The sequence below is a fragment of the Anomalospiza imberbis genome, chromosome 8, assembly GCF_031753505.1.
Source record: "Anomalospiza imberbis isolate Cuckoo-Finch-1a 21T00152 chromosome 8, ASM3175350v1, whole genome shotgun sequence".
Lineage (NCBI taxonomy): Eukaryota > Metazoa > Chordata > Aves > Passeriformes > Viduidae > Anomalospiza > Anomalospiza imberbis.
Genome location: NC_089688.1, coordinates 6,041,131 through 6,055,867, shown reverse-complemented (window position 1 = coordinate 6,055,867; position 14,737 = coordinate 6,041,131). Strand labels below are relative to the sequence as shown.

Genomic DNA, 14,737 nt, shown 5'->3' with positions numbered 1-14,737 from the left:
CTAATGGGTACTTCGAGGGATATGCACTTACAGAATTAAGTGATATATGTAATTGTTAATTTTGTGTTAACAAGTTTGAGAAATGTGTTTCACCAATAATTGTAATGCTCCATTCTGTGCAAAGTGTGACATTTTAATTCTTGTTGAACAATTTCCTACCTCTGCTCTGTGTTTTCATGGCAGGGTATTATTTTGCAATCAAGATAAAAGCATTATTTATTAAAGTTCTAAAATATTACATTACTGGAAGTTATAAGCTGCAGATCAATCTTCTCTTTCATGAAAGCATTTCATTGATTTTATTTTTTTAATTGGCCTTTGAATTTTAACTTAAGTTCCATATTATGGATTGCATATGATTCCAGAAGCAGAGAAATGTTTTAGTGGAGACTTGATGCTGTTTTAAAGGCCGCAATGTACCTGTCACAGAACTGTGGGAAAGGCTTGCATTTGGCTTATGCAGCTTTGGGACTGTCAGATCCCAGCCTGCTGCATTTTTTGGCACAGGGAGCCCATTGACTTGGGCTGTGGGAAACCTACATTCAGCACTATCGGTCCTTGTGTCTTTCTTTGCGCCTCCAAAGGAATTTCTGTTAGAGACTTCACTTGGGAGTCAATTAACATCTCCTTCATGCTTTCAGCGAGCCTTTCCATGGTGAGAGGGTGCTCCATAGCATCTGGCTGCAAGAGCCCAGGTGTCTCTTGGTGACACTTTCACCTGCCTTGGGAGTGCTGGATTTAACTGCTTTCTGTACGTCATCCAAACAGTCCAGAAGTGCAGATCCCCCTAGTACCTATTGCTTCAATCCTCCTACTCTTCAGTTCCTCACCTTTGCCCCCCTTGCCACGGTGTCCCATCCCCATCCTGCTTCCCTTTGCCATGCCAGGGCCGTTTCTCCCATGCCAGCCCTTGGTTCATTTGTGTCATTGCACATGTGAGACCAAACCCTGCCTATTTACTCCCTTTTGTAGTGAGTATATGAATTCTTCCACAGTTAGGCCTAGTAGGCCTAACTATGAAGCTGCACAAAGCAAGGCTCACATTTTTCTTCCAGTTAGCAGGCATTTACTTCATTTGGCCCTTCTGGGTCATCTCATCGGTGTAGTCTGACCTTGTGCAGACCCACTGGTTGGCAACAGTGAGGAAAGGCAGTTGAGAAGGGGAGACCATTGCCGTCCACCATGGAGTTCAGGAGCGGCTGTGTGTAGGATCTGCCTTCCCAGTGAAGCCAGTTTTTCTTACTTGCCAGTAATATAAGGAAAGGGCAGGGTGGGATGAGCATAATAGGCTCAAAACACAATAAAAATAGCAAAGGAAACAAACAGTTTGTGCCTAATTTGAAACCAACAGATCTCCATGGTGATTGCAACAAATCCGCTACGTTTGACTATTTAGTGAAGACAAAAGGTTAGAAATAGGAGTTCACCAGCTGTGCTGGACTGTTTGAATGGGCATAGGAGTAGGAGTGTTAAAACTTTCCCAGTGACTGACTGGCTGTGTGAAGGTGCTAAGGGGAATTCCATGAATAACTTCATTGAAAATTCAGAGGATGCAAGTGTCTTCCTTCATAATGCATCTTCAGAAAAATCAGCTTCTACAAATTTCCTGTAATTTTTGCTTTCAACAGTGCTGTTATGTGGAAAAGGGTCCATAGCACTGTGGCTTCAGACAAAAATAACATGGTAGAAAACCTTCAGAAAGCAGGCAGTAAGCTTGAAACCTTAGATAAATAATAGCACTAATACATTTGCCACAGTGAATAATAGGACTATAACCCCTCCAAAACTCTTGTTTAGCATTGTACCAAGGTAAATCTTTATGTGAACTAGAAGCTAGAGATAAAATTTCAGTCCTAATTTACAGATACTTGAGATAGAGGAAGAAAGGACTGCATTAGTCCTCATCAAAGGAGAAATTCTGTTCATGGTAGTCTGAAATATTGCCATGCGATGAGTCAGAAAGTTGTTGTTGTTCACATCTTCAGAGTTCAGGGCTACTGAGTTTTGGCATGCAGACTGGGCAGATAGCATTTGCAAATCAACTCGTCCTTTTGCTGAGGCCGTTGGCACAGAAAGCTTCCTATTTGCAGTTGGTGTGTTGGAGTTTCTGAGTTTTTTTAAATATGAATTTTAGAGAGGAGAAGATACTTCTCTAGTGTTTAGTCATAAATGAAAAGATCTTCAGAGACAGCTGATTAAGACATTCAGAGTGTATGTTACACTGCATCATGATTTAGAGTTTCTTGAATAAATATTGACCAATTTGACCTTTGCTTTTCCTCAGTCAATATTTATCTCTTGGGACAATGAATCTTCATATTCACCTTAGCTGAAGTCCAAGTCTTACTTAATAGTGTACTTGGAAATCCAGAAGAGATGATGATTTGTCTTGGTGCTAGTTTTATCTGTTTAAAATCAGATATGTAGGTTTGGCCACTCATGCAGCTTTGTCAGATTTCCTAGACAAAGTAGCTTCAGGTCACGGCTGATGGGGAGGCTTCTAGGAAAAACTTAAATCCAAGAGATTTAAGAGACCAAGAGACCAGTCTGCAGACGAAGGGGGCAGTGGCTTTCCAGGGGTCCCACTCTGTCCCTGAGAGACGGGTCTGGGAGCAGGTGATCCCTGACGTGGCCAGGTGGTGCTGGGACTGTTCTACCCCCTTTATTATTTTAGCGGCAGTTTCAGTATTGTGGGGCTCTGGCTTAAGTCGAAGCTGAGAAACAACCTTCCTCTGAAAAGCTGGGGTGCTGCAGCAGCAGGTATGGCTGGAACCACTGGGTCAGGGCTCCTGCACAGGTCCTGCCACCTCCTTGCCTGGATGAACAATGTCACCTCTTCAGAGTCCCACAGCATCACTGGCTGCTGTTGGAAAAAAACTTCTCTTACCAATTGGGGCAACACTTTGGAGTGGAATGTGAAATTACTGTGCTTGTGAGCTATGCTGTGAAAGTGAGAGCAAGAGAAATGGAAAGTGCTGTTCAGGCAGTAGAGAAAGGCGGAGCCTTACAAATATCTGCTTATGCAAATGAAATCATTTGTCTTCTGAAATGTTCATTTTGCCTTTTCCCTGGTTATATTTTCTGAATTGCCATATGTACTTCTTGTGATATTTCAGTCTTGTCAAACAAAGAAGAGAAGGCCTTATAATGAACTTAGGATATATACCAAATAAAGTAATGTTTGTCATATTTACTGTGTAATCAATCAATAATATTACAGGTGGCCTGTAAGTTAAAAAAAAAAACTAAACTGTTTTTGTAACCTTATAACTATCAAAGGTATTTGTTTGGGGAGAAGGCATTGAGAAAGAAGAGAATTTTAAAATTGCACAATTACAGTTAAAAAAACAGCAAGCAACGTCATGTGTTTCTGAAGAGCACACTGTTTAATTTTATAGTAACAGTATTTTAAGAATGCTGACAATACACAGGAAGGCAGTGAATAATTCTTGTTGCAAAACCCTGATGGTCTGCTGTTTTCAAAATGTTAAGATTTAGTCAGCCCTGGATTTCTCTAAGGAAGAACAGGACGTTTGGGAAAAAAAAAAAACAGTAGTAATGTATCAAAGCAGCATTCAAATAAAATAGAGGTTTGGTATCCTTACTTAGAATAGACTGGAAAATGCATTTGTTTTCATGTTTGGTTTTTTTTTCGTGATGTGCCTGATTGACTTGTTTTAATACCAGTGTTATTTACATTTCAGGGATGGGCCTCTATTATGCAGGAAATTGTCCAAACCCCTCAGCTGTATTTTAAATTGAAATTATTTATTTTATGAAGTGATTGTGCAGACTTAATTTAGTAATCTATTATTAAATCTATAGTTTCAGGCTGTATGAAGTCTTTATATAGCATGAAAATGGGCACATATGAAGATCTAGGCTATATCTACACCTGGGTCTGTATATTAAATCTTTTACATATGTTGTCCATTTTCAGAAACAAATAAACTGCTGCTTTTGAAAACTCAGCTTCTCTTCCATATTAGGGAATTCTGCAGACTCCCTATGTTCCTTAGCTTCAGTATAAATGCTAAATCAGTTTGTACATTAGTCTATTTTTAGCTATGAATGAACTTTATGGAGTGCAGCACACAGAGTGATTTCAGAGATTCTCACTCATAAAACGCGTGTGTCATGCGCCTCAGTTACAGCTGTAAACATTATGCAAGCTCTGGGCTTCCTGGGCCGGAGCCCTGAAATTTTCAGGGGGAAGAATCATCCCCCCCTCGCCCTTTTGTGCAAAATATGAGGCAAATAGCAAATCTGCCGTCCTGAAATGAGGTTAAATTGTGTGACCTTGGCTGTGGCGGGCGGGCTGCCTGGCGTGACAGCAGGGGGACACTAGAGGGCAACTGAGAGTTTTCTTTAAACCAGCCGAGCTGGAGATGGTTTTAATATCAACTGTTTAACTCAGTGAGGATTTATTTTCCTGTCTGCAGATTTCACATAAGTAACCTCGGAGTTTCCATTGAGAGCAGATAATAATCCAAGAGAAGTTCTTCTGGGGGAAAATGCAGCGGGAGCGGGTCTGGAGCCTGCTCCTGCCCAAATAAGGCTTTTTTTGCAGACCCCATGTGTTAGATAATGATCAACTGACAGTCGGTCATGAGTTAATAATGCTGGATGCTGAAATATGCATACCATGTGGCATACAACATTTCTGCGGGGAGAGACAAACACAGCTATAATTAGACATCTGAAACACAAGGAAGTGTGTAAATTGTTTAATAGTCTTCCACTTAATTCACTCAGATAATTTCCTTAGAACCAGTATTGACTACGGAAGAATATTGCACAACTGACTGCATATTTAGTTTAAACCCTGCCCTGCTCAGATAAATTTATGGATACAGCTCAGTTTTATTTGGATTTTTCTGAGTGCTAGAGATTTGCTAGGGCCGAAATGAAGAGATGGGTTCAGTTTTGTTTGTTTTGATGTTTGGGATGATTACACCAATTCCATGGGGTTTGCATTCATTTAAACTGGGCACATGATCTTACAATCAGGACTTTAAAACTGCCATTTTTGGGGTGTTTTGGGACTTGTACAGATTCCCTAGCTGCCTATACAGAACCTGACAAAATTGCCAGAGTTCCACTTCTGTGTTTAATTGGTGAAAAAGTGCAGATCCCTTCCTGTACTCAGCAGTGCTGGGCAGCGTCCCCTGTGCACCTCAGCAATAACACCCCATGTCAGGTGTATGCAGATCTCCCGGGTGCCAAGGCTTTGTTCTGCTGTCTGCAGAACTGGAGTTGTCTCTGAACCCTTTGCTGACTCTGTGCACTGTGGTGGGGGGGCCTGGCAAGCTAAGTGCTGCAAGTGAAGTTGGTGATGACCCAGAGATGTGAAAGGGCAGAGGGCTTAGGCTGTGGCTGCTGCTCCTGCCTCCACCTAATGCCGTGTGTAGTCGTCGTGGTGGCAGCTGAATGTAGGCATCAAAGGGGAGAGCTTACTCTGTAGTTCCTGCCTGTCACTTTACTAATATCTTCATGCAGGTTGATTATGCCTAACAAATTTTGATTACTTTGCAGTACAATGATCAAGTGCAAAGGGGAAAAAAAAGGAAAGGAAATTACAATATTCTTACAGACAAAAAAATAATCATATAATCAGTTACAAATCAGAAATGCAAGAGATTGTTTCAATAATATATTTGTCACTTTCACATTGTGCACAACTTGGTGATCATTGCTTCCTACCTGGCGTTGTCATTCCGAAAAGCAGGGTCTTGGAAACTGTCCATTTTATCCTTCTGGCATGAATTTCTGCCTGTTTATATTCGTGCACAATGTCCATCAGGCAATTAGCCCATCTCATCCATCTATCTACATGGATACGACTGGTTACGTTCCTGTTGTATTTCTGAGGTATGTAGGTCATGTCTCCATTGGGTACTGCTGACTCTGCTAGACAGCAATTACACAAACGCTGGCTTTTACTGGAGAGGAAAAGAGACGTTGTTACGAAAGCTGCCCTAAGATTTGCCTTCTATTTTCTACAGCCCTCTAATGGAAGGTCTGTCTTGAGTGTTCCGATGAGTTTTGATCAGACTGGCTGACTTATGTGGGTTTGCTGTACGTTTTCATTTCTTGCTGCCATGTTTGCATTGCTTTTGTCTTGGCTATTACATAATCTGTTAGAATCTGCTCATTTGCTCATTTTCTTTGCTTGCTTTTTTTTTTTTTTTTTTTTTTTTTTAAATTAACCCAGACTATTTTGAGAAGTCAGACCTACACTTCTTGAGTGTTGCTCTGACCCTCCAACAGAAACTGAAGCCCTTGTCTGCTGGGTCCCAGGAGGTGACCTTTGGGGATGGAGGGCTTTGGGGCTGGAGATTGCAGATTTCTGAGGGACAGGGAAATTTGATGAACCCATGTCTGATCCTGTGTTGCTGCCCAAGCACAGGGTGTTTCATGAGATAGGACAGTTTCTTGGTTCAGGGCTTGAATGCATCTTTCCCATTAGTGACAGAGAGAGCCATGCTGGCTTGGTTGTGTTCAATGCTTATCACAGCCTCAGAGATGTGAATAGCCCCAGTTAGGTCATCAGACGTCCTTGTGTGCTCCAGGTCTTTACGAGCTAGGCACGTACTTTGCTGAATGAAGATTGCAGCTCTTCGTGTTCCTTGTCCTGCATTGCTCAGTACTTCACTGTGTTTGATCCTATATTCATGCAGTTTCTCACCAGAAGAGCTACTGAGTCATCTAATCTGGTATGAACCCCAAGTAGTGGCTCATCAGCCAAAATTGCTGGCAAACTGTTTCATCCAGTTCACCACCTTTTTTCAGAAGGAGAAGGGAAACAGCTGTTTGAGCAAGGACCAGAGCCAGACAGCTGGACGCCTCGTCGTGCAGCCAGCCAGGCTGCTGCAGCCGCCCGCAGTGGCCAGGCTCTCCTGGCAGCAGCGTGGAGAGCCCTCACCATGCCTGAGGCGGGACACCCAGCTCCAGTCTGATACCTCAGCGCTCCAGACCCTCATGTATTACTTCCTGCACTGTGCACACCAGCTTGTGTCTGGCTCAGGCTTTTCCCAAAGGCCTTGAGAAAGCTGGTTGTGCACATGACTCCATATTCTGGCACTGGATCAGGAATGAGGACTGCGGTGCCTGGGCATGCCTGGTTATGCCTCCTCACTCCTGTGTACCAGCTTTTTCTCACCTTTGAGGCGTTCCTGTTACCTGGTAAAGTTACTTCTCTGTCATTTTTGCTCAAACCCAGCACAGCTTGAGTTATGCAGACCTCCCTGAAGGCAGATATCCCGTTGGCCACAGCATCTTCCTATCAGCGTATGTTGAATTTCCAGTGGGGAGTGGCCTATGAACAGTCGCCCTTGGCTTGGTCAATAGGACCTGTAATCCCTGTTTGCAGGTTTCATGCTGGAGCTGTATTGAGGAGCATTGTGTTTTCCTGGTCTGTTTTCCTTCTGATTACTCATTTGTATGACTCAGTCTTAGCACTGTGCCAGTCCTTGTGTCAGTGTGAATGTAACTGTCAGGGGCTTTATATTTATTTCACTGATGAAAATTTGTAAGACTTACAAGGTTAGGAGCAACCCCTGTGGAATCCCACCAGAAATCTTTTCATTTGGTAGAAATTCCCCACTGATGCCTACATTTAGCCACTTCTTAATCCACTCAATATATGCTTGAATAAAATTATGTAGTGCTGTTTTTTAATCAAAGTATTATCTAATATTAAATCAGCTGTCTTACTGAATGCAGGTAAGTTCCATGTGTGCAACAAGTTTCTCTAACCAAGCTTATAGTTTCAAAGTGTAAAATAAGGTACTTTGTTTTTCTTTTCTGTTGTTTTAAGATCTGGTTTCTGTAAAACCAAGTCAATTGACTGGCTTTAATTATATTCTTTTGCAAGCATATCATCTGGCTCCTTTGCAAGTATGGAACAAATATTTACCAAACACCTCTGCCTCTTTTTGAATCATTAGTAATAGTCCTGTCATCTGTAGCCAGTAATAGGCCTATATTGAATTTTTTTGTTACTTTTATTTTAATTTGCTCTAAGGTCTACTTGAATGTCATGTATTTTTCAAGCATATATTTTTCTCTGAAGTCTTCAGCTTTCCATTTCAATTTACTGCACTTCATAATTTTCAGCACATATATAGATTTTGTCCAGGAAAAAAAACCCCAACTTTTCCCCATTTTTTTTAAAATCCACATCAGTCAGCAGGACATAAAGAAATCCAGATCAAGGAAAAGTCTTAATATCCAACCATGCTGAAATGAAGAAAAAGAGACCCCAGGACTCATCTGGAACCTTATCTCCGGCTTCCATGGAAAAAGAGAAAAATTCAGTTTTTGGCAAAATTCGCCAACCTGATGTTTGCAGTGCCTCTAAATTTTATGTTAAAAGCAATGCTAGTCTGAACTGCAATTCATGAAAAATACTAGCATTTTGCTTTCTTCAGAGATTGTCTGGTTAGGAGGGTCAAAACAACAGTCTGCAGCAAGTCATATGTCTCCACATTAATCCACACAAGGAAGTGTCTGTTTCACTTATTTCCAAATGGGGAATGTTTTCTTTAGAGAGGTAGCAAATTGATTTTCCCCACATGGAGCATGGGATATCTCATTTCCAAAACAAAACTCTCAGAAATGGCTACACAAGTCCACTCTTTCTCCATGTGGGTTAGAAAGCAGCATGATTCCTTAATGTTTCCTTCAAGGTTGTTCACTGCTGTGCTCTGGAGTTTCCAGGTCAGGCCTGGCATGTTCAGTTATAAAGAAAGGAATAAACAAGTGTTTTCATTTAGAAAAAGCCTAGTAAAAATAATTTTGATATTCAAGTTGTTTCATGTCAGCTTGAGCAAGCACGAGGGATGTGTGTGTGTGCACAGAGAAAGGCTGTGCGACCTCCACAGGTTGGTGAGGGCTTGAGTTGTTGCTAGGTGCTCATCATTGACTTCCGTAGGTGTACTTAGGATCCTGTTGAGATCTTCCCCAAATTGAATTGATACTGTTGTTTCCTAAACACAGGTCTGGGGTTTTTTTAGCATAGACTGATATTTTGCTTTTTTTTTCCAGGTACTTTAATTTCTACCCTTTCGATGCAATATTAGGTTACTTACAGCTTGCTGCTTCTCATCATCAGCTTAGCGTGCCTGGGCAATAAATGCCCCAAGCCCTCCTTTTTGGACCCTGTTTCCTGGAGGCAAAAGCTTTTAAATAAACTTTCAGGGGTGAAAGGAAAATAAATTAAATGTGAAGGCCTGAAGTCAAAATGCAGAAAAGGGCATGAGGGGAAGGAGATAAAATAAGGAGATGGTGGTGAGGGGGAAATCAAGGAAGCAGCTGGGACTCCACAAAATGTGCAAGATTAACTAAGCTTTGAACAGCTTTTGAGACTGTGCTTAAATACAGCAATATGCTTTTCTTAACTTCCAGATATTGCAGAATGCCGGAAGCCCCCTAGAGGGGTAAGTGTTAAAGCCATTAAACCTGTTAACTTTCTATTCATTGCATTTTAAAAGGTGCAACATGTAACCATGCTTTTCAGCCAAGAGCTAACTTTTGCCAGGCTGCATTAGGGAAGTTCTCAGCAAGCAGCTGTTTGCCACCTGCTAACAGGCATGGTCAGTTCATGGATTGTGTGGAGATCTGGGGCCATTCTTCTCACCTTGACTTCGATGGCCAGGCACCTCCATCTGCCACTTCCAGCTTCTGTTTGGCACCTGAATCATGAATAGTTCTGGGATCTGACACATCCTGCCATTTCCACCTGCCTTGGAGGGAAGATCTCCTAATCTGTTCTGTATGTAATGATGGTTTTGCAGCTTAGGGCCAAGGGTTCTGGTATCACAGTTTTTGTGCATGTGTGTGAAAACAGTTTTTGTGCATGAGAAGGACTGGCACAGTGCATAAGGATTCTGTGAGGGGACGCTGTGCAAGGTGTCCTTCAGGGAAGAGTGGCTGTGGATGCATTTGGCAGCTGTGCTGCCACTGCCTCATGTCTCTTCTGAATCCAACACCACTGTTCATCCCTGTTTATCCACTTCTTGCAACTTTCACTGCTCCATCTACATCCTGGTTTGTGATTACCTCCCTCTGGTACACTCCCAGCTCTACATTTAGAGCTCACCTGACTATGTGAGCCCACCCTAAATGTCGACCCAGATCTTCTGCTGGCCCTTCTTTGTTGATGGCCATGGAGATTTTTAGAAGCTCAGTTGATTTTTTTAAATTGTTTTTTGCAGTTGGCAAATATGCTGTTGCTCTTCCTTCATCTTTCCACAAAACATGGTCACAGAAAACAGCAGGCAGCCAGAAGAATCTGGTTGGCAGTGTAAGTTGTAAGTCCATTAGCTGAGTACATTCCTCAGCAAAATATGGCAATGGTCTTATTTTCCTTTTTTTTTTCTTTTTTTCTCCTACTTTTGAAGTGTGTCTGAGAAACTGGAGTATCAGCAGGCCAGAATCAAAAGTTGTATCAGGAAATAGTAACGCAGGTCAGAGAGGCCTGGAAATGCAAGAACTTTGATCATGGGCATTACAATTGCTTAGATGTGCTCTAGAGTAAGAAATGTGGAGCAAGCAATTAAAAGATACATGTTTTAGGCATGAGTACAGTACTTGTTTACTTACATGGTTTGCTGAGCAGCCAGCAAGGTCCAAGGTTATTTTGGGCTCAACATGAGTAAGTGATCCAGGTATGAAAAATGAGGTAATGCATTCCAGGCTCATTAAAAACTCTTGGCTACACCACTGATTTTGACAAAGTGCCAACATAGCTTGACCTCAGCTCTGTGAAGGCCACTATTTTTCTTAACACCCTCCTTGTAACAATAATCTTCTGCATCGGCCAAAACATATGAATGTAGGGAACAGTGTAATTGGGAGGGTTGAATTCACTGGACTTCCAGTGATAATCAAACTCGTAAAAAACAGATAATTTTACAGTAAGTGACCTGCTAAATTCAGGTGCCCCAAAACAACAACCATTATTTCTTGACCTTTTCATGGCCTTATTGGCATGGATGTAGCTCAGGTGAGGCTGCTCTGATAACAGGGAAACGGTAAGCCCTGTGATCACTTCCCCATCCTGGACACATACGAAAAGAAGGTGGCAGGTGGATGTGCTGTCTTCTTGTGGCAGCCTATGTTTTTCCATTTTAAGTAGTGTTAATGGTCATGGTTGACTTTGGCAGCTCCCACTTTGGGGTATTTCTCTTTTCCCTGCATAGAACTTGTTTTTCTTGGGGTAAAACCAGAGCTGGGAGTTGTTCTAGGCAGTGAAGCTTGGAAATCCTCCTTTTTCTCATGTCCTCCTGAGCAGGCAATGTCTGTGGAAGTTGAACATTGAGGGTGGTAGTGACTGGAGAACAGTAGCCACAACCTTACGAATTCTGTGAGTAGGTGAGCAGGGTAGCTGCCTTCTCCCTTTCCTTCTGGCCTATCCCAATCACCTACAATATCCTGATGTTTGCACAGACTGGTGAGAGTGCTGGAGGGGAAGATGTAATTTTTGAGCAGTGATGCTATTTCTTGGCTTCATGAACAGAAAGAACTTCTGGCTTGCAGGAAACAGCTAGCTAGTGAGCAGCATTAGCCTTGAGCTCCTCTCTTTTCTGTGTGGTTCTCTTGGCGGGTCAGAGCCTACAACTGAGCTTATCAGTCTTTATTTCTCTGCACAGATGCCTCTGAATTGCCCTGGTTTGATTACTGTAGTTTGTAGACAGCTTGTGCTGAACAAAGAACAGGCTTTGGAAGCATCTTCTTACTGGGATATGTTTAGACAGCAAAGATTTGCCAGTCTACATCTACAGATAATCTAACTCATGCTGTGCATGGCACAGGCTTTGCATTTAACCTCTCAGGTGTAACGGTTTGCAGTAAAAACATGTAGGGCATTGCTGGTGTTTTGGCAGTACAGAGCACAGCCCCAGTTTGGGGACTCCTCCTGGCTCAAGGAGTGCTCACTCGTACTTGAGTGCGTTTTGCTGCTGGCTGTGTTTTACCTGGCCGTACCTGAAAGGTTTGCCAGGACTCAGCAGGTAAAAGGAGTGGGAAAACACCATACACTGGCAAAAGGCAATCACGTTGTCAATTACACAGGAAAGAAAGTTTTTTAACTGGTACTGTGTTGTCTCTCTCATACTCCTGTTATAAGCACTCACACCGAAGAGGTGGCAAATAATGCAAACTTTTTTCTGTACTTATTTATTCATTTTTTACTTCAATTTTCTTTGCTTATGCTCTCGCCTTCTGGGAATGTGCAAATTATCAGGCCTCACTGCCACAAATGCTTTCAGAAAATGAATTTGAAAGCCATGTACACAAACACATGAAGAAAGTGAATAATTTTGGATATTCTTAGGTAGTCATGCCAGAAGTCCTTCTCCACTAGACAACAGAAGAAAACCCTTCTGTAGGAAAACCTTTCTATAGAAAGACCTTCTGTAGGATACTCACTTAGCTGTCCAGTACATACTGAACATCCAACATCATCACGAAAACAGAATGTGACTAAACCACAAAATATGTAAAATTGCTTTAAAATAATTATGAATAACAAATTCAGGACATTTGCAGCGTGCTCATGAATATGTCAAAAATTAAACAAAAGACGACAAAATTGAAACATGAATGTGACTTGTAAATTCTTTCTTCAGTCCTAGTCATATTTCCTCACTCACACGAACAAAACAAATGTCACTGAAATGCAATAATCTTCAAATAATGTATTTATTTTTAATGGTTTAGGGAGCAAATATTAATGGCTTTGTTTCAAGTGTGACTTGGGACTACATCAAATGTTTTCTTTTACAGAGTAGATATTAGGTGCCAGGACCTTCTCTTCTGATAATAATTCCTATTGCTGCTTTCTTGTTAATTGTGTGTCAGATCTGGAGTGGCTTTAGGTGATTTAAAATCATACCATGGGGCATGTGGGATGGTCCTTGTGTGTGCCGCAGACAGCCCTTCCCTGCTGCAGCTCCTGAGCCACAGGGAGAATGCAAATACCCCATTTCATAGTGGGTTTGTGCCAGTTCTGCTGTGGAAAGCTCCAATTCAAACAGTGTTTATATGCAAGCTCAATATACCTGGAATTTAGGAACAAATGCCTTCTTGCTTTTAAAGCTTTTAGCAAAACATTAGCAGTGCTTTATAGTGTGATGCAAAGTACAGTGCCAAAACTCAGGATAACAAGTGTGTTTGAAAAACATTGAGCCTTGAACCAGTTTCTTTATTTGTTAAAAAGTAAGAACGGAATGAAGGACTGAAAGAAAGGACTAATAACTCGCCTGTAAGTATATTGGATGGTAGCTCAGCCGCATCCCTCTTTGGCCATTGGTTGGGCCAGGCCTGGGGATCCTTTCATTCAAAGGTTAATCTTTTCATACTTAGGCCAAAGTGTAGTAAATTGAGGGAACATTTCTGTCTCCTTCAGTACCTTTTTAAAGAACTCAGCGACTACTGAGGCAGACCGTGGCTAAGGATCTGTCCATCCCATCCAGGTCGTGTGCCAAAAAGTGCCGGTAGGCATCAGGAAGACATCAAAGGTTGAGCGGGGTTTATAAATAAGGCAGGGCGGCGTGGCCAGAGCTGGCAGCCGGCGCTGGAGCCCTCGGAGCTCATCCCACGCTCCTGCCGAGCCGCTCATCTCTGTTTATATGAGTAATGGAGCGGCTGGGGGAGGGGATTTGTGAGCACGGAGCAAACACTCCGAGTGTTCATTTTGTGTAAGACTGACATCCACACCACGTTGAGACTCCCAGCGACGTGGTGTGCAGTCACATGCTGTAGCATTCATGAGTACAGATATAAATCAGGCAGATGTTTGTCGACTGGAATGGGTAATAATTTCTTTCTCTCTTTGTTTGATTTTGCATGTTAGCCTCAGATGACAATTTCAGAATTGCTTTCTGCAGTACTTTTCAATAAGCAGAATGTGCTTCACTGGAGATAGATGGAGATATTTCTGTAGGGAGATAAATGTATTTTTAGATAGGCACAAATATGGACTTACTCCCATATGCACATGCATATATATACTCATACACATAGAGATTTTTATTTTTTTTACCTTACACCAGTGTTGGGGGAAGAAAAAGGATCTGACTTTTTATTTTAAACCCAAAGCTTTTCTTTTTCTCTGAACAGACCAAATATGACAGTGCTACTCAAACTATAAAATCAAATTAGCACCCTTTATTGTGTTTGCAAACTAATTAAAATGTAAAATATCTTGAAACCACTGGCTTACTGTGTAACAAATGTAAGATTAGAAACAATTAGAAGACACTCAAGAGGTCTGTGATGTTTAGATTTCTGACATTGTTCTAATCATCCCTTTAAGTAATGGAAACAATGGTTACCTAAAAATTAAAGGTTTAAAGGAAATTATCTTACTCGGTACAGTCATTAGTTAATGATTGTTTATCATTTTAAATGTTGCCATAGTAGTCGGAGGCTAATTTTTAAATCTGAAAGTAGAGGGGACATGTAATAATGAGCAAACATCTGCTTCATCTGTTATTTCTATATATGATCATAATTGATGTTGTAATAGCACTATTGAAAGATAAGTGTGATATTTTTTAATGATGATCCATATTCCATTCCTCGTATGGCTCAGCACAGCAAGGATTTAGTCACTGTGTTATTTCAGAGCTGTTTTATCTTAAAAATTGGACAAAACTGAAAGTGATTCACGTTACTTTGTATGTGTGGTATGTAAGCCTTATGAAACAATCAATCACTTATTTCAGTACTT

At 41.5% G+C, this 14,737-nt stretch overlaps 1 protein-coding gene across 8 annotated transcripts in view; it reads left to right on the top strand.

Annotated features, from left to right (window-relative positions):
* Positions 1-14,737, top strand: part of ARID5B (AT-rich interaction domain 5B) — a 118,438-nt gene that overhangs the window by 64,543 nt on the left and 39,158 nt on the right. Inside the window, exon 1 of one of the 8 annotated variants that reach the window (XM_068197099.1) lies at positions 13,715-13,817. The exons of the other annotated variants lie outside the window; for them this stretch is intronic. Coding sequence (XP_068053200.1) covers positions 13,814-13,817 — 4 coding nt within the window. The 5' untranslated portion in view covers positions 13,715-13,813. Of the gene's footprint in view, positions 1-13,714; positions 13,818-14,737 lie in introns of those variants that run through there. 8 annotated transcript variants of the gene reach the window in all.